This window comes from Lutra lutra, chromosome 7 (assembly GCF_902655055.1).
Source record: "Lutra lutra chromosome 7, mLutLut1.2, whole genome shotgun sequence".
NCBI lineage: Eukaryota > Metazoa > Chordata > Mammalia > Carnivora > Mustelidae > Lutra > Lutra lutra.
Genome location: NC_062284.1, coordinates 48,992,791 through 49,015,513, shown reverse-complemented (window position 1 = coordinate 49,015,513; position 22,723 = coordinate 48,992,791). Strand labels below are relative to the sequence as shown.

The 22,723-nt window shown below is 54.5% G+C and overlaps 1 protein-coding gene across 2 annotated transcripts in view; it reads right to left on the bottom strand.

The window, feature by feature from the left end:
• Nucleotides 1-282: 282 nt before the first annotated feature.
• The window catches only part of CORO2B (coronin 2B), a 127,964-nt gene continuing 105,523 nt past the window's right edge, over nt 283-22,723 (bottom strand). For both annotated transcript variants that reach the window (XM_047738057.1, XM_047738056.1), the window contains exons 3-12: nt 22,305-22,421; nt 12,981-13,130; nt 12,169-12,333; nt 10,224-10,340; nt 9,996-10,100; nt 9,375-9,471; nt 6,237-6,349; nt 5,818-5,908; nt 5,470-5,609; nt 283-2,275 (exon numbers count right to left, since the gene is read on the bottom strand). In XM_047738057.1, the coding sequence (XP_047594013.1) occupies nt 2,144-2,275; nt 5,470-5,609; nt 5,818-5,908; nt 6,237-6,349; nt 9,375-9,471; nt 9,996-10,100; nt 10,224-10,340; nt 12,169-12,333; nt 12,981-13,130; nt 22,305-22,421 (1,227 nt within the window). In that variant the 3' untranslated portion in view covers nt 283-2,143. The remainder of the gene's footprint in view (nt 2,276-5,469; nt 5,610-5,817; nt 5,909-6,236; nt 6,350-9,374; nt 9,472-9,995; nt 10,101-10,223; nt 10,341-12,168; nt 12,334-12,980; nt 13,131-22,304; nt 22,422-22,723) is intronic.

Genomic DNA, 22,723 nt, shown 5'->3' with positions numbered 1-22,723 from the left:
TTGTCACAGCTGGGGAGGGGCTGCTGTGGTGTCTGATCGGCTGAACGACTTACAGTGACAGGACAGCCCCCACAGCAAAGACTTATCTGGCCCCAAATGTCGGTGGTGTTGGATCCGAAGCCTTGTTGTCAAAGTGTGAAGTGTGGTTTCCGTAGGTACAGACATGGTTTGTTGTTCTGGAAAGGCCAGAGTCGCAGCTGGGAGGCTGACCATCAGGATACCAAAGTGACCAAGCGCCACAGCCACCGGGGTTAAATGAGAGTGTCACGCCCACAGGTGGGATAAGTTGAAAACATTTTATTTCAATTCTATCCTTGGGAGGCAGCATAAATAATCACAGAAGACCACAAAGGTCAATGGGGGAAGAAAAAAAAGGTCCAGAAGTGTGAGGAGGGGATGAGAGCAGACACTGTCTAGCTGCAGGGGGCGGCGGGCCCAGAGACCCTGCTGTAGCTGGCCGAGAGGGTGGAGGGTTCTTGGAGGAAAAGCCTGAGGGCTGGGGCTTTCCCTGCCCAGGTGACCTGGAGGGGCTGAGGGCGCCCTAGCCTCTGTGGAGGGACGTTTTAGAGGGTGGCCACGGGAAAAGCCGGTGTGGGGTAAAACGCATCTAGTAGATCCTAGCTAATGAGAGAGGAGTGGACACCCATTTCTTGACCCCCAGGCCAGATCTCGCCCCCGGAACTGTGACTTTTCTGACAGCAGTGTTTACAGACTCTGTGGATAGTGGGAAACGATGGGAGCAAATAAGGAAACAAAAAAGAAAATGCGTAGAAGACCAGATGAAATATGGCATCTCAGAGAGTCCTGTGACCTTGGGCCACGTCTATGTCCTCATCGGCAGCATGGAGAGAAGGCTCCCCACCTCTTGGAGCAGATTCGAGGCTTGAATGAGGTCCTACGGGTCAAAGAACCGTGTAAACTTTTAAAGTGCTATACGGACATAAGGGGCTGTGGTCCTTCTACGAGTGTAAGGCTGAAAGTGGCTGAGACGGAAGTGGCGAGGGACAGGTGCAGAGCGGCCCCTGAAGTGATCAGACCCCTTCCGCCCTGTCTTCCCCAGGGCCGAGCTCCCCCTTCTCAGCCCTGGCTTCCAGGGGAAGGGGCCTCATCGGGAGGGAGTCCCCTGAGGAGGGAGAGCACAGGGCAGGGGCCAGGAGCACTGGGTGGGAAGGGCCTCAACTGGGCAGTGTGGCACGTTGGCACTACTGGTGTTGGGCAGATGGTAGCAGTGGATTCCAGTTCTCATTCTCCACAGAGACGTGGGCACAGAGGATGTCCCCATGCAACTGGCATCTTGATGCGGGGGGAAGGGCCCAGGCCCGGAGTCTGGACATGCTGGGTCCTGGTCCTGGGTTGACTGTTAACCTTCTGGGTGACTTAATAAGTCACTTCCCCATTGTAACCCTCAGTTCTGTCCTTCGTAAAATGGGGACCCTATTCCCTACCCTGCCTACCTCACAAATTAAACGGGAAACGGGTGTTCCAAGAGCTTTGAAGAGAATCATGGGAAGGCAAGGGGTCATTATGGCCTTGGTGAGCAATCCTCTTAATTCCCTGAAGACAAGAGAGGGGGGCAAGAGACAGAAAGGAGCTGGGCTGCTTGCAACCCTTGTCAGGTGAGCCAGGCTTGTGGGGCTGTCAGGGAAGGGAGGGAGATGGAGGGAGGGGAGGCAGAACAGCCCAGGCCTGTAATCCAGCCCTTACTGGGCCAACGGCAAGGGTGCTGTGAGCCCCGGCAGGGAGAGCCGAGATGTCCCTGCAGTCCCTTGGCAGGGGAAAAGTTCAAGTTCTCTGTCTACTGGGGTCCTGGCTTCGCCCTCTGCTCCCTGATCCATTGAGGGTCACCCCACAAGGAGTCCATGGTCTTCACCCCTCCAAGGGGCCTCTGAGGCTCCTGGGGTGGCGGGGAAAGGGGGGTTCTCCAGCGGTGGGTCTCCAGGAGAGGCTGGGGACTTTCCCAGCAGGAGGTCGAGAGGTCAAAGGGCAACTTCCAGTCCTCAAGGTGGCAGGTGGGCGTCCTCAGGCAGTCCCCAGCTCCAGTCCCGGCTCTGTCTCTGGGGGCGCTGGAGAAGGGGAAGTTAAGGGGCGTGTGGAAACCGCGGAGAGATCAGAGGTCAGCTTAGAAGGCAGCCCTGCCCGGGAGCTAACAGTTCTTGGGGCTGTTGCGCAAGTTTTTCAGCTCCAGCTGCAGCTGCCGAATGCGGATGTCCTTCTGGGCCAGCTCCTCTTTCAACCGCCGGATCTCATCCTGCTGCCGGAAGAACATTCGGAGGAGCTGGGGAGGACGGAGAGGGGTGGCGGCGGGCGGGAGAGAGCAGGTGAGAAGGCGATTTCGCGAGTGGGTGTCACACCTGCCCTGCCCCGCCCACTGCGGCCTCCGCCCTTGTCCCCCAGTGCCTACCCCCCAGCTTTAGTGTCCCCAGAGGCTCTTGTCCCTGCAGCATGCCCTTCTCCAGACCCAGCTCACGGCTCCTTCTTCCCCTGGGAGCCCAACACCGCCCACTTTCCCAAATATCTCGAGCTCACCTTTTAAGGGTGCAAACATAATACTCTTATTTACCATTGTGAATGAGAAGCTTTCTAAAATGCTTTGTATCCTTCTCTTCTTAAGGAAGCTCAGATACAGAATGGAAGCCAGGTTTTTGGCTGCGGGGGGTGTCTGTCACAGCCGCCAACGTGCGCACTGCGCAGGGATTCCCGGGAGGGTTGGGCATGGGCAAAGCAGAGGGATCGGACAGCCCCTCACTGGGACAAGTCCCTGGATTAACCATTCTCACCCCTTCCACCAGAAAACAGACTGCCAGATGCCTGCAAGACACTGAGCTCTGTAAGACAGCGGACCCCTTGAGGAACCCCAGCCTTGAACTAAATGTTCCTGATGCACACTTGTGGGGATCCTCACACTCCTGGGTGTGAACTGCACATGTTCTTGTAATTGTATACTTAAGTGAGATAGGATAGACACTGATGAAATAGTTTGAAAATGTCCCCATGAAAACTAAGTTGCACGCATTAGATAAAGGGGATGCTAATGGAGTTGCTCCTGAGTTCGGTGCCCACCGTGTAAACATAAGAGATAGGGAGCAGTGTATATCTTGCTTGTCCCATAGTGGTGACCCGGCTATATGTGCTTGTCAAAACCTACGGGACCGCACACTACAAAGGATGACTTTTACCAGCAGGAAATTATACCCCAATAAATCTGTCTTAAAGCAAGAAAAAACGGGGGTCAGCTCTGGAAAAAAAAAAAAAAAAAAGGTGATTTATTTGTGAATAACATAGCAGGTTCCCAGCCAGGAATCTCCTCAAAGAGAAGTCTTGGTCCTGCATCAAAGTGGGATTTATGTATGTATGTATGTGTTTATTTTACTGTGTCAGTGTATGTGCTGTCAAAGTGAGCACTATTTACTTAATGCATCAAAGGAAAATTAATGGTTTGAAGAATATCTCTATCATTTTGATGATTCTTTAACTGACTTTATTTTTTTTTTTTAACCAACAAATTGATACTGGTTACATCTTTTTGAAGGGATGATGTACTTTTTGCCCCTGCACTCAGTGATCCCACACACTCCTGTGGCTTCCAAGTTCTGAAAATTCCTCTGCATAATCTTTTGGTCAGCTTTTGTTTAAAAAAGCAAAACAAAACAGTGTTATTGAGGTGTAATTCACATACCATACATTCCACTCATTTTAAGTGCTCAAGGAACTGATTTTTAGTAAGATTCAGAGTTGTATTAAGCCTCCTCCCCTGTATCAAGCCACCAGTTTATCTTCCCATGTAGACAATGTGTCCACCATTTACAGTCCAGTTTTCTAACTGGTTGCTCCCAATCCGCTAAGTTCTTCCCAAGAACAAAGTGCATAAGCTTTAGTGCAGACAGATTGTGACATCTATGTTGCCTGCCCAGAGACCCTTGAAAATTTCCTTCTGGATCTTTTCTGTTCATAGAAACAAGTTGTAGCAAAATGTTACTTGATTTCAGTGCTGCTTAACCCTGCTTTCCCCACACTGGGTACTAGAACAGAGCTCAGTCTCTTGTTATGGCCCACCGGGGCTATCCCAGCAACTCAGGTACCTTCTACCTTCTCAGGTGATTAAAAAAATATTTTTTTAAACGTAAAATGCCAAATAGATAATCGTAAATTGCTGTGATAAGAAACTTTTAAGATGGCCCCTGTGTTACCCCTCCCCTCAAGGGTGGGCTGGACTGGGTAACTTGCTTCAAATGAATAGAATATGGCAGAAGTGATGGGATGTCATTTCCAAGGTCAGGTTATAGAAAGACTGTGACTTCCATCTTGGACACCTTCTCTTGCTCACTCTGAGGGATGCCAGCTGCTATGTTGTGAGCTGTCCTACAGAGGGGTCCATACAGTAAGGACCTGAGGGAGGCCTCTGGCTGAAACCCGAGGAACCGAGACCCTCGGTCCAACAACCCATGAGAAAATGAGTCCTTTCAGCAGCCGTGTGAATGATCTACCAAGCAGATCCTTCCCCAGCTGAGCCTTCAGATGTGGCTGCAGCCCAGTTGCCAGTTTAACTACAAGGTCTCATAGAGACCTTGAACCACAGTCATCCATTCTGAGCTACTAGGAGATAATAGATGTTTGTGTGTTTAAGTCACTAAGTTTGAGGGTGATGTTTTACACAGCAAAAGATAACTAATACAGGAAGCCTCACTGGGCACTTCGTATGGGCCAGGAAGAGTGCTAGAGCTAGACCCTTAGGAAATTTCCTGTCTTATTCTTATGTGTTATTTCCTGTCCCCACTTCACCATGAGAAAGGTCAGGAAACTTGCTTGGGCCCAGCCGGGAGATGGCAGAGCCAATTCAGATGCAGATGGGTCCATGTAGCCTTCTCTACTTCAGCAGCATCAGGCCAAGATCCTGGCCCAGGGCATGCATCTGTGAACCCTGGCCTGAGCCAAACTCGGCCCCTGGTATTGGCACCGGGGTCTGGAGGTATGGTGCAAAGGAGAGTTTGGGGGCCCTGGGTAAGACCCAGCCACAGCTGCCCCTGAATGAGCTGCCCCCATTCTACAGGGCACAAAGTACTTTCATAAACACAGCCTCTCCCCCAACAAACAGGGAACTGTCAGACCCTGTCTTTGCCACAATGCCAGGGGGAAGGCAGTGCTGAAAGGCGTGAGGCCAGGCTTCCCTCTGTTAGTCAGCAATTTAGAACTCCTGTAACGGCAAATGACAGCCCCTTTCTGGAATGAGACGAGGGACTGCGTGGGTTAGTGAGGGCTGGGGTGGGTGTGGGGCATCAATATCCCTGCGTATCCCAGCCTTTATTTATTGGGGTCAGAGGCAACGGAAGCCAATAGCAGGCTACTTATGGTATTTGTCACAGAAAGAAAAATGCGCCAGATGCAGCCGGCTTAAAGGCCTGAAGCCCATAATTGAAATGTAAAGGTCTCGCTCTTCCAGGACCCATGGAGGTAATAACTTATATTCCTTACCTCGTTCTCTGTCCTGGGCGGGACATTCTCTAATAAATCTATTCCATTGACCACAACGCTCTTCTTTTCTTTGATGGGAGCCTTAAATACCATTTTTGAGGACTTCTTATAGCCTTCCTTCAAAGACATCAGCACGGGATCTACGGAAGGCAAGGGAAACGTTCCTGCTGACAATTTGGTGACTTGTCAAGGGATGGCATCTCTCATTCACACCATACTTGACAGCTGGCCTAGTGTGTGTATGGGGGGGTCAAGTAGGAGGCTACACAAGGGGGCAATGGGTGAACCAGACTGAAGGCAAAAGCTGCCATCTTGAAGCCTCTCCTGGGGAGCCCACCCCTGGCATACCTCGGTTGATGCCTCCCAGCCATTCATCGGGGGTCAGAGCTGGCTCCGTGCCTGGCGTCATGGGGTAAATGTCTTCCTGGTAGGAATCCGACTGCAGAGGGGGAGCAGAAGAGAACCAAGAGAACCCCTGCTCTTCGGCAGCCCCTCCTTGCTGACCTGCCACCGTGGTCCTGCTGTCCTGCCCCCAAGCCTTAGCACTCAGGCTTGGAATCCCCACCCTGATGAATCCTTCATCAGCAAGACAGACTGTCCCCACCCCAGAATGGTGCCCATCTGTTCCCCCGCCACCCCCGAAATTGGGCCTGAAGACCCCAGTCCATAGGACTTTCTTCTTCTGGTTTCCTCAGGTTTTAGTCTGTGGCAAGCCAGCAAGGACTCAATGTGGGGGTCCCTCCAAAGCCCAGCGCGGCCCCACTCACCCTCCGGGGCACGATCATGGAGATGGGCTCGATCAAGCCCTTGAGAGTCACCAGCTTGTAGAAGCGGAACACCTCGCAGGCCGACACGTCCAGCCCATGCTTGGGCATGACCCCTGTGGACAGGTACATGCAGCTCCACAGGGTCCCGGGGAGCCCCGGCAGCGCCCCTCTTCCCTGAGCACTTAGGAGGCAATGACCTATGCACAGGGCAGCAGGGGGGCTAGGGGCTGGGCTCTGTCCTGGGTCTCAGAGAAGCCCCTCAGGCCAGACCCACCTCACCAAAGTGCTTCAGAACTGGGGTCTTTGTACAGGAAGGAGCTATTGCAATAGCTGAGTCTATTCCATTCTTTGGATAGATGGAGCTCCTGCTGGTCTAGGGGAAGGGGTTTGCCTCAGGTCACAGAGTGTGGCTAGGGCAGGGCCATGGAGCCTGTCACCTTCTAAAATAAATGGGCTTCCCTAAGCCTCTGTGTTTCTGGTCCTCAGAGAGAACGAAGGAGAGAGAAACCTTCCCCCTTCGCCCTCGAGCCTGAGGCTGCTGTTCCATTGTACATCTGGGACTGACAGGGAGTGGGTGTGTGTGTGTGCGTGCGTGTACTACCTATCCACATGTGTGCCTAGCCACTGTTCGGAACAGTGGCGTCTACTGTATACCTACTGAGGAAACTGAGTGGTGTCGGGTTAGGAACGCAAGCTCTGGGGTCAGACACACCTGATTCTGAGTCCTGACTCTGCCCCTCCCACTGGCTGGGAGATCTGGGGCAAACCACTAGGCCTCTTTGAGCCTCAGGCTCCCTGGCTGGTTAGAGGTGGACAGTATGACTCTTCATGAGTCGGTCAGGAAACTGAGCGGGAAGACGCTCGTTGACTGCCTGGCATCATCATGAGCCCAGATAACGTTAGCTTCTTTTTCCAGGATGTGAACCTGAGTTAAGGTTCTGGCTTTCCTTGACTGGAATGGAAGCTGCCCTTTCAGATAAGGAATTCTAGGAGCTGGAGGGAAGCACTGTAAAGGTACCCAAGCAGGATTTAGAGCCAGCAGACCTGGCTTTGAATTCTGGCTCTGCCACTTAGGATCTATGTGACCTGCCTGGGGTGAGTTACTCAGCCACACTGAACGTATGACAAGTGCCTGGCCCTCAACGGATGCTCCACAGTGGCCAGAGGTGGGGGTGGGGGGAGGAGAAAGAGTTCTCCTTGGTTCCTCCCTCCCCCATCTCTCTTCCTCAAGTCTTGCTGACCCTACTCCCAAACACCTGCATTCATCTCCCATCTTCCTGTTGCCTCTCCAGTTACCATCCTTTCTAGGCTAGAAGCTCCTAGGGGCCTCCAAACTGGTCTCTCGGCCTCCCTCCTGTCCTTTCCAAATCTGTTCTCCCTACAGAAGCCAGAGCAGCCTTAGACTCACATTCCAGATCACATCATTCTGTCCTATCTCCCACCTGTCCACCTAAGACAAAGAAAACCCTCCAACGCATTCCCAGGAAAACCCAAACTCCTTCCCCTGTGTGATGATTAACTGTATGTGTCTGTGGGCTCAGGTCGCCCTCCCCAGGCTGGATGGCCATCATCCAATCCGCAGATGGTCTGAACAGAACACAAGCAGAGGAAGGAGAGAGTCACTCCTTTTTTTCCTGCCTCACCGTCTGAACTAGGACAGCTCATGTCATCTGCCCTTAGACTGAGATTCACACCATCAACTCCCCTGCTTCTCGGGTCTTTGGTCTTGAACCGAACGATACTACCAGCTTTCCTGGGTCTCCAGGAAGCCAGCAGATCATGGGACTTCTTCTTTTTTTTTTTTTTTTTAAGATTTTATTTATTTATTTGAGAGAGACAGCATGAGCAGGAGGAGAAGCAGAGGGAGAGGGAGAAGCAGATTCCCTGCTGAGAGGATCCTGGGATCATGACCTGAGTCAGAGGCAGACACTTAACCAACTGAGCCATCCAGGCGCCCCAATCATGGGACTTCTCAGCCTTCATAATTGTGTGAACCAGTTCCTCATAATCATGTATATATTTATATGTTTTATATATATTACGTATTATATATATTTCTGTTTCTCTGGAGACCCCGTCACGAATACATCCTTCTAATCCATCCCATGGCATCTGGTCCCTGCCCTCAGCTCCAGATTCATGTCCCAACTCTCTCCCCATCTTCTGCTATATTACAGAGCCTATACTTAGTCACACTGACCTCCATTCTGTTTCTAGAACATGCCAGGCTCATTCTTGCCACAGAGACTTTGCATTGACTGTTCTCCTGCTGGCCCTACTCTTCCCTCTTCCTGCCTTTCAGATCTCAGCTTAAAAGGCCACACCCACAGCCAGGCCTTCCCAGACCACCAGGTCCCAAATAGCCCTAGTCACTCTCTGTTCTATTGCCTTATTTGAATCTCTGCCTAGAATTTATGACCATCCAGAATTTTCCTTCTTTATTTGTTTATTGTCTGTCTCCCTTTAGTGGAATATGAGCCCCACAAGAGAAAGGCTGGGTTCTGTATCATTTACCACTGTGTCTAATGGTGGTGACCTGGTAAGTGTTTGTTGAATGACTATGTGAAAGAGCAGGAGGAACAGATGCTCTGCCAGGTGCTATCCAAGCTTTACAACAGCCTTACCTAAAAGGCTGATTTTCCCTATTTTACAGATGGAGAAACTGAGCCTCAAGAAGGGTGAGGTATACAGTTGAATCCGAATGTAAACTTAGGTTTGACTCCAAAGTCCAGGCTGCTTTTTATTCTACTCAATGAAGAGGTGACAGCGAGGAGGTGGAGATGACAGAGGTGGGGAAGGCTGAAGTCACTAGGACCTCAGGTATATCTCTGGGCCACCATCTTGTTGTCAGTCACTGAGGTGGATCCTTGGGCCCTTCCAGCACTGATGACCTGGAAGCTGGCTCTCATGTCCTATCCATAACACCACATCCCCAGAGGGAACAAGCCAGACGTGGGCTCCACGTGAGATGTGAGATGTGAGGAACATCTCACCCTTGACCTCACTCACTCACGACGTTCCATCAATCCCGGGCCCTCTAGGGAGACTGGGGGGTGCAGTGATGGGGACCCATAGCCAAACGTCCAGTCTCTCATTCTACGGTATCATAGCCTGGGAAACCTCTGGACCCCTCCTTACCTAGGCCTTTCTGCGGGGCTGGGGAGCGGAACTCCATGAGGTAACTCAAGAAGGGCTTCTCAGTGCTGATCTCGTAGTACCGGATGTTTCCGTCTCCCTGGGGGGAGGGGGAGAGGGAAGGAGGTGAGGAGAGTGAGGGGTGGTCCCAAGGTCTGCTGAAGAAGCCTCTGATGTGTCTCAGGGGTGGTCAAAAGACCAGGGAGACCTGGCCTCTAGACCCGGGGCTGGCCACCACAGGGCATTGACAGGGGTGAGGGGGTTGGGGCGCCATGTGTGGAGACAGCACTTCTGATACATGAGGCCATATTTGCCAAAGGACGCCTGTCAGGTGCCTCAAATGCTCCCATGAGTCACTGTCCTCTACACTTCTGGCTCTGATCCTTATTCCAGTATAAACCCCACCCCAGTGCTCCTCTGAAGTCATTCCCAGACGCTGACCCTTCAGTAGGAATGAATGGCAGACCCGAGGGCAGGTTTGGAAGGAAGGGAGTGAAAGCATGAGGGGAAGACCAGAGAAGATAGCCTGACTCTTCTTAGGGGGCAGGGCAGGAGCAGGGGCACAATGGGTGTGGGGGTCTCCCACAGGCTGCCCATGTCTCCCACCCCCCCATCTTCTACTACCTTTCCAGCCAGGTAGAGCATGTGGGTATCAGCATCGTAGAAGGGGAACAGGAGGCCTGACAGCCCATCAATTTCCTCCTCGATCAGGGGCATGGACAGGTCCTCCTGGGGGGAGGGGGTGGGTAAAGACTGGTATCAGCTTATGTCCAGGCAGGATGGCACCTTACCTTCCCCGACCCCAGCAAAGCCCCCAGAGTGACCACCCTTCCGTGTCACCACGTGGCTGACCTGGTCCCAGAGGGCGATTTGTCTTGTGTTCCACCTGGAGACCCCTGTCGTGAGAAGCCGTTTCATGTTTCCCAGGAACACCACCCGGTTCACTCTGTGGTTTTTACAGTTTGCCTCCTGGCGGGGACAGAGAGAGCTGGTAAGTCAGGGCCCCAGATGCTAGAGAACTGCAGTGGGCTGAATGGGGCTCCCAAAAGATAGGTCCAGGCCTTCAACCCTGGAGCCTGTGAGGGGTCCTTAACTGCCTTGCATTAGACAAGTGGGTCCCAAAGGTCATCACGAGCATCCTTGTGAGAGGTAAGAAAAAGGGAGGCGCTGCCGACACACAGAGGAGGTGATGTGACTCCAGAAGCAGAGACTGGAGTGAATTCAGCTGCAGGCTGTAGGAGGCGAGGAAGGGCTCTTTCCAGGAGCCTCCAGAGGGAGTGCAGCCTTGACTTTGGACTTCTGGTCTCCGGAACTGCAAGGGAAGCATTGCTGTATTGCTGCATTGCTGTAAGCCACTGATGGGGGAAATTCTTTATGGCGTGAGATGAGACTTATTCAGGTGCCATGGAGCAAAGGGGCCCTGGGGCCAGGAATCCAGTCCTCTCTGCCGCAGGGGTGGGGTGGGGGGGATGGGAAGGGAGAGCAGGTGCTCCCAGCGAGGTCTCTCCTCCAAGCCTCACGACAGTACCTGCTGGAGGGGACATCTGAGGATGAGGGTGAGGCTCAGGAGCACAGGGGCCTCCCTGGGTCACTGCTCCACGACGTGCTTCACCTGGGGCTTCTTCTAACAGGGCCATCCTCCGCCTCCTTTCCCCCCTGCCTCTCAGTTCATGACCCTTCCTCCTCCTCCTAACACATAACAGTCCTTCGCTGGGATGAGTCAGCATCAGGTCAGAAACCAGAGGCTGGTGGAGGAGCAGCGCAGAGACCCAGGCTGGCATCACTTCCGGTGCTGCCCAAGGAGGGTAGCACCCAGGAGGGCCACCTCCGTGACCTGTGTCATGTCTGTGAGGTGGAGCTTGGATTCTCTGTTCCTCTGCTCAGCGCAGGCTCTGGGGGCCACTGGCTGGGCTTGCATTCTAGCCCCAGCTGTAACTGAGCTTCCATCTCGAACCCTCTCCAAGCCTCGGTTCCCCCGTGGGAAGCGGGAAGAGTAGCTGTGCCCACCTTAGCAGGCTGGCAGGAGGATTCAGGGACACAGCGAGCTCGGAGTCAATGCTGCTGGGTACTAATGATGCTAATAACTCTGAGTGTTATTACCTATAATGGTAAGTAGTTGATGACTTTCTGCTCCCGCAATTTCTGACTCTTCCAAGATAAAAAGCACCAGGTCAAGCATCAATCCTTTCTCGTGTAGGAGATAAACCTCACATTTGGTTCAAATTTTCCACCCCACCTAGCCCCGTGACTACACAGCAGGTGCTCAGAAAGTGTTTGTTTCTTACTCCCAAATGGCATCTAATCCCTTCCCCACAGTCAAGACCCAGGAGACCCAGTGACCAAGCTGGAGCCAAATTCACCAGCAGTCTCCCCACTTGGAGCTGTCCCTGGGGCCCGTGCCCTGAGCCATCTCCCTCAGGCTTATCCCACGCAGGTGGATGGGCAGCGAGTCCAAAGCCCCCTCCTCCTGGGCCCATGATGGGGTTTGGGCAACACCCTGGGATTTGTGTGCTGAAGGGTGTCACCTGTGCTGCCCCTGAGGGAAGCCAGAAGAATCCCATCTAGGAAGAGGGGTACGTTGGGGATGAGAAAGGGTACCGAGGTCCCTCCCCACCCAGACCAAGGCAGGGTCCCTGTGAGTTGAGAAGAACCCAGAACACAGGGGCTGGTCCATGGAGGTTCAGGCTAGGTGCATGGGAGAAGGGGAGCCAGCACAGCCGTTTCCTCTGCGCCTAACCGAAAGCCACGGCCCAGATCCTGACACCTTCCCTTCCCCTCAAAGACTGTGGGGCTTCACCTGCAGGACATGGCCGGAGCGGGGCTCGATCACGCGAAGCTTCTTGTCCTTGCACGTGGTGGTGAGCAGACTGCCGTCTGTGTTGAAGGACATGCAGAGGATCACGTCCGAGTGGCAGTCTATCATCTTCACGGGCTCACCCACGTCCAGGTTCCAGATGAGGACCTGCGAGGGTGGGCATGCCAGAGGCGTCTGTCCCCGGTCTGCCCCCGAGGTTCCTGGGAGAGATGCCCCATGCAGGGTCGGGGTGTGCTGGGAGGCAGGACAGGGGCATGAAACTCTGTATCGAAGGCTGAGGCTCCTCGTCCGGCAAATCCTCTACCGTCCCTTGGCAGAGCCCAGCCCCAGCCTGGGGAGCAGCTTGGTTTCTGCTACTAGTGAGAAGGATTAATGTCCCTGGCCGGGGTCCCGTGGTTGGCACACCTCTTTTGAGGGCACGCCATTCTCCTCCCTCCAGCAACTTTGGTTGCTCCTTTTTCCTACCAAGAGGGCCATAGCCACTTCCAGATTTAAGAAGTGGCTCTGGAGAGGGTCTGGGCATGGAGTGGGCATTCTCTTCTAATCTCTTAGGGCCCAAAGGAGCCAGAGAGGTGGCCGCTGTGGACTCCAGGAATGACAGGGTGCCAGGAAGATGCCCAGCCCTATGGAATGAATGAATAGATGAACGGACAGATAGGACGATGTTGGTCTACACGTTCAGGAGAGTAACAGTGATCCTTACAGGTGGCTCCTAAAGAGATCCCCGCCAGCACCCACCTCCTCTCAACCCTGCACTAAGCTGCTCTGGCCACAGTGGCTGCCGGATTGCTCACCTTGTAGTCATAGCCGGCACTGAACAGGATGTTGTTGGTGGTGGGGTGCCACTCCACCAGCCCCACGCGCCGGCTGTGCCCGTGCAGCTCCAGGAGAGCCTCAGTCATGTTCCGCTTCAAACCCCCCTCGGGGATCTCCCAGATCCGCACCTGCAGAGGGGGACGGGGAGCCGAGGCTGAGTGGGCAAAGGCCAGGGGAAGCCCAGGCTCCCCCAGATCTGCGTCATGGGGCACTCCCTGGTCGGTCCGGTGGGCAGAGCCTGACTGAGGCCCGGGGGAAGCTCCAACGTGCCCGGCACACTCTAAGCAGGTTTTGGTGAGCGTTGTATTAAGTCTGCTTCCCTTCCCACGCCCTTCTAAGAGCTCTGATCTCAGCCTCAGCAGCTCTGTTGGTTTCACACGGCCCTGTCGCTCACTCTGCTCCTCACCAAGGTGGACTCGAGAGCCCAGGAAAACCCATCTGGGAGGCTGGGAGGCCCAGAGTCTCTCCCGAGAGGTGAGGCTCCAAGGGCTAGAGACCATCTGATGTTTGGAGCCTGTACTAGGAGGATGGGCAGAGCCTGGACACAGCCTCGATCTGCAGTCTTGTGGAAGCTGGTAAAGAAGCAGAGAGAGGGGCACCTGCGGGCTCAATCAGTTAAGCATCTGCCTTCCGGCTCCGGGCCTGATCTCCGGGTCCTGGGATGGAGCCCCAAGTTGGGTTCCATGCTCAGTGGGGAGTCTGCTTCTCCCACAGCCCCTCCCTCTGCCTCTCCCCTTTGCTCATGCTCTCCCAAATGAATAAATAAAATCTTTAAAAAGAGGGGGGCAGCAGAAAGAGATGATGAGTTGAGAGGAAGATGAGACACACGGAGGATCAGAGAGCAGAGACCATGTGGCCCTGGAGAGAGAGTGCACAGCCTCTCTGCCATCCTTGAGCACCTCCCGGATCACTGACATCAGCCCCGTAGGTTTCCACCTCCCAGGGGCCAAACATACTCTGCCTAGTTGTAACTGTTTCATCCACAGATGGGAGAAGAACCCTCTTTGCCTAGCCTTGCCTACTGGTGGAATAAAATGAGATGCTGGGTGCCCAAGTTTGTAAGCTGTGAAGTGCTCGTGAGACCTAAGGAATTCTAATCCTTTCTATAATCGTTGTCATCACGAATGCTATTGATTGTGCCCTGACCAGAAAGGAAAGAGCGCGCGTCTCTACAGCGAAGGGCATCCTTGAAGCAAATCGTTTGAAAATCTGAATTCCACCCTTGCCAGTAAGGAGAAAAACTGGAAAAACAGCTTTGAGATACCATTTATAATTTTCTAAAGTAGCCAACTGGAAGGTGGGGTGGGGGAGAGCCAGTGCTGGCAAGATTGTACTGGAACTGGTGGATGAAATGGGCGTTGGTAGCATTATAAATCAGAGTCACTCTTTTGGAAGCAATCTGGCAATCTTTAGCAAGAACCATGAAGACATTTATGTCGTATTCCTTGATGTGGTAATTTCACTCTGAAAATCCGATAGAAGCAAAAATCTCCGTGTGTGAAGGTGTTCACCGCCCCGCAGAAAATTTAGAAATATTCAAGTGACCAACATTAGGGGAACAATTTAACACATCGTGTTATTATGCAATATTGGCTGTTCAGTGATAATTCTGAAGCCTATGAATAAACGTGGAACTCTAAGAGCAGTCCTCAGAACAGGGGGGATGGCTGGGAACTGGGGGTGCCCCCGAGCTGATTCCTGTGGTGGTTTCCCTTCTTGTTGTGTTCCCCGAAGACCCAGCTCTGCACATCGAGACACGGGAGGCGTCAGGTTGAGAAAGGCAAGTTCAATCAAAGTTTGGGGTTGCCCTTCAGTGAACCCTTCTCAATTTAAAAAACATGGCCACAGGGCGCCTGGGTGGCTCAGTGGGTTAAGCCTCTGCCTTCGGTTCAGGTCATGATCTCAGGGTCTTGGGATCGAGCCCCGAATCACATCGGGCTTTCTGCTCAGCAGGGATCCTGCTTCCCTCTCTCTCTGCCTGCCTCTCTGCCTACTTGTGGTCTCTGTCAAATAAATAAAATCTTAAAAAAAAACCCAAACATGGTCAAGAAAAAGTTTATAATTACGGGCAGTTTAAAACATGTTTCCGACAGTGCAGTCCCCTGTGGTTGCTGCAGTTCTCCACAGAGAACTGGTGGCTGGGGGAGGTTGGGGAAGTGAGGTGACACAGAGGGGGCCCAGCAGGACCATGGTTTCCCTCAGCAGACCCTGTACAATGGCATTCCTAGATGAAGTCTGATCTGGAAGTGGAGGAGAGGGTGGGGCAGGGACCCGTGTAGATGACTGTGGTCACCAACAGTCCTCTTGCTCCCCATGCAGTAGAGGAAAATAACCCTTGAAGAGAGGAGACCAGTGCTCTGGTGGGACATGCGCACGAGGACACACGCCCGTGTGCACACCCTCCCTGCCCCCACTTTTTTCTCTTCTACCCAAGGGAAGCTGTTAGTTTACATGTATTCTTCTGGAACTTGCTTTTCTCCTGTAATAGGTAGCAAGCATCTTTCCACCCTGGTACCCCTGGATTAACGTTCTCTTAGTGAGCGGCCGGAGGGATGCTGACTCTGTTGCCTGACTCCGCCATGATGGCCTAACCACTCTCCATTTACAGACTCCCAGGCTCTGCCCACCTTTGTCCCTCTTACAAGTCACTCTATGCAGAACAGCCCTGTAATACGAGTTTGGGTGCCAATACTCCTGTAGGGTGTGTGCCTCCAAGTGGCTTCATTTTTTACCAGTTACTGTGAGACTGTCCCCAAAGCTGTCCCAGTTTTCGCCAACAGAGTCTGAGAGTGCCTCTTTACCCACGGCTCCAACTATGCCTTCAGAAATAGACTTCTGCCCACCCAGCAGGTCGAGAGTGCCATCTCACTACCCGGGTTTGCATTTCTTTGTTTCCCAGAACCTACTCGGCTTCATTTTCTGCGTTCCTGGTTGGCACTCGAGGAGGGAGCTCTAGAAGTCTTGGACTCTAGAGGATGAGACTTTGTGGGTCAGAGTTACAGGCCGGTGTGGAAGTGTTTGGGGTTGAGGACACCTTCTACTGTAGCTTGAGGACAGCTGACAAGTGTGTACCCATGAACACCGAGGCAGTTGGTGCTGAAATGTTGACTGAGGCCGGAGAGCGGCCTCCGGACTTTGAGAAAGATCTCCGAAACAGAGAGGAAAGCCTGACTCGTTCCACACTCCCTTCTGTGAGCCAGACTCCTGCTAGCCATGGGGGTCTCACTGAGCCGGCCCCGTGCCTGCTCTTGAGCAGGGAACCCATGGACACAGAGCTGGAGGGATTTTGAATCCAGTCTTCCGGGGGTGGGGGGGAGGTCAAGGGTGGGAGGGTCCGGGAAAAGCAAGGCTGGAAGATAGCATGTTGGCTTAAGTTTGAAAAGAGAGTTGGGGATTGGGGGGGGAAGGAGGAAGGAGACAGAGAAAAGAGCAGCACGCATGGGTTTGGGCACGGTGGGTAGGGAAAGCGCAGGTAGGTCAGCCTGACAGGTGTGGAGCAGGCTGGCAGGTAGCAGAGGAGGCCAGAAGCCATTGTGTGTCCCACCCGGTCACCCAGGCCTGAGGAAGTTCTGCTTGGGCGAAGTCTCAGGAAAACAGCCCCCCCCAAACAGCCTAATTCCGAGTGTCCAGCTACTGAGGCACATCATCCCTGGGTAATGTCCCATGCCAGGAGAAGGCAGAGGCACAAGGGAAACTGTGAAGTGAGGGTCCACTCAGGCTCTAAGCCCCCTCACTGGCTGGATGACCCGGGAACACCAGGTGACCTCTCTGAGGCTCAGGCTCCTTGTCCAGATAACGAACAGAGATATGCCCACCATTTAGAGGTGTGTGGGTTAAACTAAACTGGGTTTCGTGTCCTTGTGAGGCGGAGGCTTTCTAGCAGATAAGCTGATCCGTAGGAAGAGAGCTCTGCCCAGGAACCAAGGGCTAAGCCAAGGGGCTGGGGAGGGCGGGCTGCATCTGTGCCCTGGTTCAGGCTCTGAACTGGATCCAAATCTCAGGGAGCAGAGGCCCACAGCGGGAAGCCCAAAGAACCGTTTTCACCAAGAACTGTTAGATGTATGATCTACTGCTACAGCAAATAGTTGGCCATAGGCACTCTGAGGAGGAGCTGGAGTTCCCAGTGAGCCTAAGTAGCTGGAAAGGAATTCCAGTCCCTCCGTATTCAAGGGATTGTTTGAAGCAAAGAGAGGATGGGTGTGGGGAGGACCCTGTGGATCTGCTCAGAGTCTGCTTCAACAGGAAACTTGATAGGGCCAGACAAACCGGATTTCTGGAAGGAAGGGGTGGAGAACTGTGGGAAAATGCTCCCTCTAGCAAGCCCGCAGGGCCCCTTCTCAGGTCCCTGGGTCAAAGTCAATCCAACAAAATATGCTCCGCGTCTGCCAGGGGGTTCCCCACATACTAGATGCAACGCAGCTCAGTTTTGTGGATGGGAGACAGCAGACTGGGCAGACCAGGCTAGGCAAGATGGCCGATAAGAATGGTTCATAAAACTACAAAACCAGGGATGCCTGGTGGCTCAGTCAGCTGGGCGGCTGCTTTCGGCTCAGGTCATGATCCCAGCATCCTGGGATCGAGTCCCGCATCGGGCTCCTTACTTGGCGGGGAGCCTGCTTCTCCCTCTGCCTCTGCCTGCCATTCTGCCTGCCTGTGTGCCCTCGCTCCTCGCCCTCTCTCTGACAAATAAATAAATAAATAAATCTTAAAAAAACAAAAACAAAACCCCAAAACTACAAAATCAAATGTCTCTGCCTTTGGGGAGGGGTCAACAATGTGCGAGCTTTGCAGTCTGACAAGCTCTGTTCAAATCCAGGCCCTGACAGGCAGCCCAAGGCCTTCCTTCTCCTCTGGATTGAACCTGACACCGTGGAGAGGCCCTGTTATTTCTGCTTATCTATCCCTCCAAAGAGAGCAGCTTCCCAGTGCGGGGTGTCTAGACATCACCCTTCTGGGGGCACCGACAACCTGCCAAGCCATCACACTGGATGGCTGACTCCTCCATACGGGGTGGGACCTTCTAAATCCCACCTTGGCCTTCTGTGCAAGGAACAGGGCCTGGCAAATCCCTTTGGAACTGAAGCCAATGGAAGAATCCTAGAAGCCCAGAAACCTTGCCATCACCTCAGCAGCCGGCTGGGCAGTGAGTCAGCCCCCCCGACTTGGAGGGAGCCCGCCAGTCCTGACTCTGGCCGGTGGTAAGCTGGGTAGACGGGGATCCACCCCTGTACTCCTGGTTTAGAAGGGGTGGGGGATTTCTTTCTTGGATTTTGAGGTTCACCATTCAGCTTAGTCCTTCTTTTGGAAACCAGTGACCAAAGGCCTATGTGGGGCTCAAAGAGCAAAGAATGAGAAGCCCTGGAAGGAGCCCCGGGTGTCTGACTCCAGCTCGCTGACTCCCCAGGGCCCTAGAGTTCTTAGTAGACAAGAAACTCGAACCATTGTGTATTCGTTAGGCTTGACGCTAAGTCCAATACGAGCCCCATTTTGACGGGAGGGCAACCTGTACCCAGAGAAGTAGAGAAACCGGTTCAAGGTCACAGGCCTGGTAAGTGGCAGAACCTACAGACCCATGGACTCCTGAGCCCAGCAGCTGCTTAAGGACAGAGGCACACTGCCACTTGCTCTGCAGTCCCAGGTCTGTGGGTGAGGCCTTGGTCAGGCCGTCCAACCTCTCTTGGGCCACTGTCCTTCCATCTCTGAAAGGGCATGGTGCTCCCTTCCAGTTCCAAGCAGTACGGTTCTCTAGAGTGCGTGTGTGTGTGTGTGTGTATGTGTAGAAGAGAAGGGCAGGGTGGTGGGTGGTTTCTGGCTGCTTCCTGCAGGGCTGACATCCTGCCCCATCCCACTCCCAGCTCCTTGGGGAGGGGCATGCTCTCTTGGAGGATGGGAGGGCAGCCTTTGGTTAAAGAGTGGAGGAAAAGCTGCTGAGCTCAGTCCACCAGGGAGAGGTGGCCTGCCTCCCTCTGCCCTCTGGGACCACTCGTTCCCTCTCCTTAGATGTCAGAAAATTCTCCCTTTCCCTGCAGCTGCTGGCCCTCTGGAAGGCTAGGAACACGCGGCTGAAAGCCCTTAGAGCCTTCCCTGCCGCCTGCCATCCCACCCTCCCTAGCTGCTGCAGAAGCTATAAAAAGCACAGCCTTTCAACAATAGGTGACATCACCCAGTGGCGGAAAGAACTGGATTCTGCCAGATGCCAGGGAGAGTTATGGCCCCTACCTCTCCCGCAGGACAGGAGCCCACTGGGAAAGGGCCCGGGTATGTGCCCCTGGAGCCCTGGGGGGATGGGGTCAGACTCCTGAGGCCCTCCTCATGCTCTGAGGAGGGGAGGGCATGGGGCATGGATCTCCCTGGAGGTTTTTCAGGGGTGGGGGTATGGGAAAGGAGCTAGGGAACAGGGAGGGCTTGCTGGCTCCGTTCAGTGTCCAGGCAGAGGGCAGTGGAGGGGTGGGGGGGTGGGCAGAGACATGGAGACCTGGGGACAGGCCCACTTCAACAGCGACTCCCCGGCCCACTTCAACAGCGACTCCCCAGCCCCATGAGGAGCACGGTGCCAGGCACTTTGTTCTGCTGACTGACCTCAGCCTGGTTCTGGATATCATGTCTGCTGTGCAGTAAGTTGACCATTTGGGCCAGCACGGGTTGAGGGAGGCCGTCTCAGGGCGTGCCCCTCGAGGTGCTCTGATGGCAGCAGGGATGTCAGTCCCAACAGCGCTGGTGGTGTGCACAGGCCTCCTCACCTGAGCTGGGGAGCTCCTTCCCCTTCCGTGCCACCCCTCCCAAGCCCTGCGGAGGATGCCTGCCCCCGCTGTGTGCCCTTGGTGGGTGTGTGGGCTGGGCCGTGCTCGGAGAAGCCTCAGAGGACTCGATACTGGGTGGTGGATGGACCCGAGCTGCCAGCCCTGCGGCAACTGTGCCTCAGTTCCCTCACCTGGAAACCCAGGACCGTTGGCGAGGAGCTAAGTACCGGCCCTGCCTGTGCCCTGCCTCCCCGTGGGACAGCAAGCCTCAAGGACCTTCTCCAGGAGGGGCTACTCCAGCCTGGGGGCCTGTTAGCTCCACTGGCCCCAAGGCCGGGTGAGATTTGATAGGGCTAAGCAGGGCTCCGAGCTGCTGCTTAAGGACCAGCTGGACCGGCGGCCAGAGCCACAGCTTGGTTCCTTTCTGGACCAAGACTTAATCCCCTTCTCTCTGGCTCCGTGGCCCCCAGCCAGCCCTCCCTGCTGTGCTCCCAGGCCTAGGGTCCTTTCCCTTCATCTCCCACCCCTGCCAGCCACGTTCCTCCCTAGGTAACCCCCTCCTCTTGGCCAAGCCACATCCCAGAGCTGGTTTGGCTCGGGGCGCGGGGTGGTGGGGCCCTCCTCCACAAAGGCAACCGTGACCCCCACCCTGGCCCATTAGCTCCCCTTCCCTGATTCCCTACATATGTCAAGACCCTGCCCCCTAAGCTGAAAGTATTGGGAGGGGGGATGTCTGGGAGGTGACAAGGTCATGAGGTGGAACCCTCAGGAACAGGATTAGTGCCCTTATCAGAGAGTCTCCAGAGAGACCCCACACCCCCCTGCTGCCACGTGGACATAAGACAAAAACAAGGCCTTCCCCGACCACGCTGGCTCCTGATCTCGGACTTTTGCCTCCAGAACTGGGAACAGTGAACACCTGCTGTTTACAAGCCCCCCAGCCTGGTGTTTTTGTTACAGAGGCTTGGGGGCTGAGACCCTCCCCCAAGGCCTGTGCCCTCTCCCCTGGCCTCCTTCCACCCATTCTCTGCCAGCAGCCCTGCTTCCCCAGGGCCCAGCTTTCTCGAATTCCCTCCCCCCAACACGAATCCCACTTCCCTGAGCACTAGCCCTCATCTGACGTCCACGGCCGCAGTGACTTCAGTCTGTGTGGACCTTCAGCACGTGGCATGTGATCCTACCCTTCTACTGGTGATGTTTCTGGAGAAGGACAGAGGCCAGGAGGCCCACTGTTAGGCACAGACCCCTTTTCCTCCTCACGGCAACTGCCAATGGCACATCTCACCACTGCTGTGACACGGAGGTGCAAAACTGAGGCCCAGAGAGGGGTCACCTTGGTCACCCAGCTGGCAAGTGGGTAAGCTGAGATTTCATCCCGGTCGGTGAGATCCACAGCGAGATCCGTTTGAGAAGGCCACCCCCGGGAGCGCGGAGGGCACAACTACCGCCCCCCGTCAGTGTGTGCGGACCTGAAGACAGCTGCTCAGCTAGCATGGTGGGTGCCGGGGCCTAGCACTTTTCCCGAACCACAGCGGCTGGACACCTGGTTTATTAGCCGGGGTCCTGGGAGAAACAGGCACCTGACTCACTCCGGGTGAAATAAGGTGCTGAGTGAGAACCGGGCAGGGCTTCTTGGTGAGTGACCCTTCCGGCCTTGCCCTCAGTCGGGCAGAGATCTGGACCAGACCTGGAGCCTGGGCGGCCAGTGACTCGAGAGGCCTGGCTATCTGTCCCTCCCTTCATTGAGCTACCCACTGCTCATCTCCTTCCCAGCTGGCTGCCCTGGTGAGAGGGCCAGCGGCTTCTAGCCTGGACCGTGGGGTTTGGTGTCCTGACGAGGCTTGGTGGAGCAGGGAGAGCAGGGGCTGGGTGGCCGGCAGCTCTCCTGTACTTCCTAGCCTGCCCTTGCCTGACCCTCAGCGTGGGGGTGGCAGTGGCTGTGAGGACCAACGACACTCCAGCTCAGAGTGAGTGGAGGAGCTTGGTATGAGGGAGAGCATGTCTGCTTCCTCATGGCTGGTGACAGGGGCCCAGCACCTCGGCAGGCAGAGATGGAGCCGGCTGTGGTCACCACACACCTCCTTGAGCTCCCTGTGCCCCAAAGAGTAGGACTGGCCGCTCCTCCACCTGCCATCTCTCCCGCTGGGCCCCTGTGCCCTCGGCCCCAACCGCTGCACCCTCCAAACCCTGAGCTCCAGTGGCATCCTGCCCAGCCCAGGAAGGGCAGGAAGGAAAACATGGACAGGGAGGAAGGTCTTCTCTTGAGATGAGCGCTGAATCACATCCCTAAACTTCGTGTTTTATTTCTTACCTACAAAACCAACACCTCCAAACTATATCACACTAAAGGCACAAGATCTGTCAAATATTCATGGATTTGCTCTCTCGGTCCTTTTCCTAACTCCCTCCCCATCCTGGGCCTGGCTGGAAAGATGAAAAAAAAGACAGAAGAAGGGCAAAGGTAGGAGAAAGAGAGGAGTTTAGGAAGGGAGGCCTCCAGGAGAAAGTAGGGAGGAGCCCCCTGGGGGTCCACTCTCGTTGGGGATCACCCCTCCTGCTCACCGATGTGTCCTCTGAGCACGAGGCAATGATGTTGTCAATGAATGGGTTCCACTTGATGTCAAGCACGTTGCCTTGGTGACCACAGACCTTGGGGTAGTTGGGTTCAATCCTGCCCGTCTGCCAAGGAGAAAGAGAGGGAGAGAAGAGGATTAGTTTGATGGTCCTAGGGTGACCCTGAGAGGAGAGCCTTTTTTTGTGGGCTTCTAAACTGGACTGGAAGGTCCCTGAGGACCTCCCATTGTCTTATTCACCTTTACATCCTTGCCTCAGGCTGGTCCAAATTGTTCCGTGGCTGTGTCCTCCCCAATGGTAATAGGGAAGGGGACACACAGCAGAGCGATAAGGCAGGGCTGCTCTTAGTCCACATGAGTTCTTTGTGCAAATCAGGAAAAGGTACCCCTTCCTCAAGTAAAAAAGTT